This window comes from Sordaria macrospora, chromosome 2, assembly GCF_033870435.1.
Source record: "Sordaria macrospora chromosome 2, complete sequence".
In the NCBI taxonomy this organism is placed as follows: Eukaryota; Fungi; Ascomycota; class Sordariomycetes; order Sordariales; family Sordariaceae; genus Sordaria; species Sordaria macrospora.
This window is the reverse complement of record NC_089372.1, coordinates 4,058,600-4,062,951: the sequence shown is the minus strand read 5'-3', so window position 1 is coordinate 4,062,951 and position 4,352 is coordinate 4,058,600. Positions and strand designations below refer to the sequence as shown.

At 48.9% G+C, this 4,352-nt stretch overlaps 1 protein-coding gene across 1 annotated transcript; it reads right to left on the bottom strand.

The window, feature by feature from the left end:
* Positions 1-3,869: 3,869 nt before the first annotated feature.
* SMAC4_02566 (uncharacterized protein) lies at positions 3,870-4,142 on the bottom strand (the record flags this gene model as incomplete). The annotated part of the gene is made up of 1 exon (XM_003352083.1): positions 3,870-4,142. The coding sequence occupies one exon, from the start codon at positions 4,140-4,142 to the stop codon at positions 3,870-3,872; it is 273 nt and encodes a 90-aa protein (XP_003352131.1).
* Between the last annotated feature and the right edge of the window lie 210 nt (positions 4,143-4,352).

The following is a 4,352-nucleotide window of genomic DNA, read 5'->3' as shown; positions in this document are numbered from 1 at the left end:
TGATCTACACTACGGGAACTCGGGAAGAGCGACAAGCAGAGCCGATACGCGGTAGAGGTAGGTGCGATGCGATACCGCACCCCTAACCCTGATACTACAGATCATTCGACAATCTCCAAATGTACCGTATGTACACTTACCCTCGAGGTCTTTACAGCAAAGATCACCAGCCATTTGTTCCAAATCATGGATCGCAACACGTGTAATGTAGTGGGATGGGCAGGTTATGATGTTGTTGACCTTTCCCATGGGCAACTGGGATCTTGGTTACCTAGCCCTACTACATGTACATCTGGGCTGATAAAGTGAGGCATAATATCCGACACGGATGATAATGATGATCGTAGTTTGGTGTGAAGCATCAACGCGGGGTCCAGTCTTGGTCTCTAATGTCTGAACCACTGAGGCTTTTGAAATGTCTCAGTCAGAACGTCAGTCAGTCAGTCACAACGTCAGACCAAACCACCTCACCAAAATCCAAAATAGGGGTCCTAAAGAGTTTACATCATACTAACCTTACTTCTTTCCGCACTTTCAGGTACCTACCACCCTATGACCGACCCTACCTACATGTTTTGATCAACTGACACCTATGTACACTTACCCAACACCCAAGCTTCACACCAGTGCAGTGCACCCAACCCCCAATCATTTTCCACTGATAAGCACTCCCGTCTCTGTTTTGTGTGACATGCAGATAGCAAAAGATAGCCGGAGCTCTCGGCTTCAATGAACCGCACTACACTACCGGCACTACACTACATCATATACATATGCTTGTCCAACAATGATCAACCCACACACACACACATATACACACACCAAAACCGAGGTTGCCCCTGGGTATGATGATGTCTTTGTGCAGTACCAAGCTCATGAAAAGAGGATCCCGGGAGGGACCCTTAGATCTGCAAGACTATTTGAAGAACTATTGAACTACCTACTTACCGTACTACTAAGAATATGTATGTCTCAGGATGGAGTTGTGGTACGTGTAGTACGTATTGATAGTGCTTATCAGCTGTGCTTAGTATATGGGGTTTGTACGTAGGTTGTGTGATCTGGGGGGCTGTGTTGTACTTTTGAAATCTCGAACTCATAAGTTTTTTGCCCCTGGCTTTCTTTTTTAAAAACTCACCATGAATATCCAGCTGAGGTTCATTGTGATACACCCAAATTCGCAAGGCGAAGATGAGGCTGGTTGGAACAACGAAAGTCAATCATACCTATGAACAATTTCCGGTATAGTGGCATTACGGGGGATGGACATTGACCGCCGAACGCCGAACACACACCCAAACTGGCCAACTGGGAATCGCCTCACGCCCAAAAAGAGAACAAAAAAGCAAATATTCAACAGAGGCTGTTGATGATCATGGATCTTCGTCATGGGAGGCTTGTCTGGCTTGTTGGTCAAAATCAAGCATCAAGTCGAAAGCCACAGAGTCCGAAAATAGCGACATGTTCATGTTGGGTGTAATGGAAGAAAAAAATGCATCTCGACAAAGATGAACAATGAAGCTAAGGTATGCAGGATATATGTTTGTTAGGTTTCCTTTCCTTCTTTTCCTTCTTTTCCTTCCACGCAGTCTTGCAGTTGCAGTTGCAGTTGCAGTTGCAGCAGCTGAGCCCAAAAAGCCGCGTGGCATTTCATTCTGCTTTTTTTGGAGAATTCGTCCCAAGCCGGGCTGTCCACAGCCGCCGCCACGCAGCAACGTCAACGCATTAACCGAAGCGCGTGTTTACCTCTAGCGACCAAATAGTGCAAATGTAGGGCAAGTAGACCACCATGCACCGGCCGTGGTAACTTACTTACCGACAGACTTTGTCGAAGCAAGCGTAGACTTGCGTTGGCGTCAATGGACGACCGCTTTTTGCAACTACAACTGCAACGGGCGAGGGGGGCCGGGAGGAGCTTCCTGAGGAGCTTCCTGAGGAGCTTCCTGAGGAGCCTTCTGAGGAGCTATGAGGAGCTTGAGGGGAGCTCCGAAGTGTTGGTTCTCCTAGAATGATTGGAGGAGAATGCATAATTGGAGCTGTGTAGCTTTGCTGGACGTACCTACTGCACATTGTTGTTTAGTTCATCATGTAGCTCCACATCTGTCTTTGAGTGAGTGCATTGGATCAATGGCACGATGGCACGATGGCAGGATGGGAATGGCTTCGACGGCGTTGCAGGACGAATGCAGGTTCTAAAAAAGCTGGATGGGGATGGAAGGATGGCGATGGAGACACCGCCCACAAATAAAAACACGAGTTGATTCACTAGGGTGAGATCAGCCCGTAGGAAACAACCCCGATCTTGCGAATGGAGGCTTTTTGCTGCTGGCGCGGGGAACCGTTGTGGTTGTGGTACAAAAATAGCAGCTGTTGATGTGTCCAATGGCACTATTATCTGCAGCACATCCAGGGCATGAGCAGAAAACCTGCCTGGCCTGCATAGCCCACGCAGGAGAAAAAGGTGAGCTTCATTGACTCTGCAAGATGGGTCTGCACACATGGAAGAGGCGGAGGGAAAAAAGTGGTCAAGAGGATACTGATATCCGCTCAACGAAAAATACAAGTCACAAAAGTGTGCAGAGGAGAGTATAGTTGTTTTCTGAACAAAGTCAGATAGCCATCAGGCTCAAAAGTTGTATTGATGTTTCCCGTTGCCCCATGTTCTCCTATTGTAAAAAAAAAAAAAAAAAAAAAAAAAAAAAAAAGGTATCCAGCCCAGCCATTTCCTTCCGCCATTTTGTTACCGTCCTTTCCTTTCTACTCCGTTCCGTGTATGCAATGCATGAAAAAGCAAATCTAGCGCCTCGCTCAAATGACAGATGTTGATATAAAAATACAGTAAGCCCAAAAGCGTCAAATTACAGAAGAGAAAAAAAAGCCGTTCGTAACAGCTAAAACTCCACCGGTGCCCCTGGATGCCTTTGCCAATCTGATGCTATCCCCACCCGGAGACGAGAGCAGGATCCAAGCAGGTCGACGTCAGTGGCTTGGCAAAGGGCAGGGGGGTTCCGGAGGAGGGAGAAGAAGTGAAAAATGAGGGGTAGTCTAGTAACCCCGACCGCCATTGGTCGGCCGCCGGCGGTGATAGACAGTACCAAATCCCCAAGTCGGTTGTTGGTAGCCCAATGACGTTCTCAAGGTCTCGTTGCATGTGCCTTTAACACAACAATGACGGGAATCTGAGAATGGGAAAGATAACAAATTCGATCCCTGGGCTGTGATGAGCCGCGACCGTCGCGGTCAAACGTCAGAACGGCTCATCAGTTCAAGATAGTCAACTTGGTGTCTTGAAAGGAGTCCCAAGGATCTTGAGTGATTTGCTCTTGGCTCGCACATCACTCGGTGTGAGGATGATGGTTGGCGAGTCGAGGTACTCATAGTGTAGAGTAGCTTGAGCACAGAGTCGTTGAAGAGAAGACTGCTGCTGACTTATTGTAGCGGCTCGGTTGCATGCGTCGCGGTTGTGAATGGATATTTTCATGTCGACACTTCAGTCCGCGGAATCACCGATCAATGGTGGACACTTGTTGCCGCCGTGGGGATGGCGGCTGTTTCAAGTGCCTGTAGCAGAAGAAGTGTCGCAGGCTGTGTTGCAGGAGGGAAAATTCCGCCGCAGAGGAATTTGCCACCGTGATCGCCGGGACGTGCGTCGATCGGTCAGGACCTTTTGGTCCAGACTCTCAAAATCCGCCGCTATTCGACTCTGGGGCAACGTGGAATGTCGATTTGATATCCAAGAAGCAGCCAAACAGCTCGAGTATTGTCGCTTCGATGCTGGAGGTTGTGGATGTTTCGTGTCCCAAGTGGCCAATTCCCAAACATTCCAACCGTGGTGATGAATTGTGAAAAGGCCGACTGATATTGTTGATTCACTTGTAGCCGGTCATCTTGGCGCAGCGGTTGCAGTAGTAGATGTTGGTGCCAATCTGGACCATTCCCGAGGAGCTGGGGTCGTCTGTTGACGTGATCTCTTCGGCGCGGGCGCACCTTAGGCACCGGAGAACCTCAACCGAGGCGATGGGTTGTGTCGAGTCCATGCTGTGCCTGACTGATGATGATGATGACAGGTCGGAGTCGGAAGACGAGTATGACGAAGCCGAAGAAGTAGAAGTAAGGTACTGAACTTTTGGTCGGGCGGACATTGTGATAATGTGTGTGTGTTGTGTTGATGGAAGTGCGCAAGGCAGGCTATTAGTAACCAGTGCTGGGTTGGAGGATGCTGCAGGCTTTTGTTGCTGGCTTGGTCTCGAGTGTTGTGGTTGGTGTTGGTGTTGGTGTTGGTGTTGGTGTTGGGTTTGGTGTTTGTGTTTTGCTGGTGCTTGCTGGTGCTTGCCGGTGCTTGCAGGTTGGTG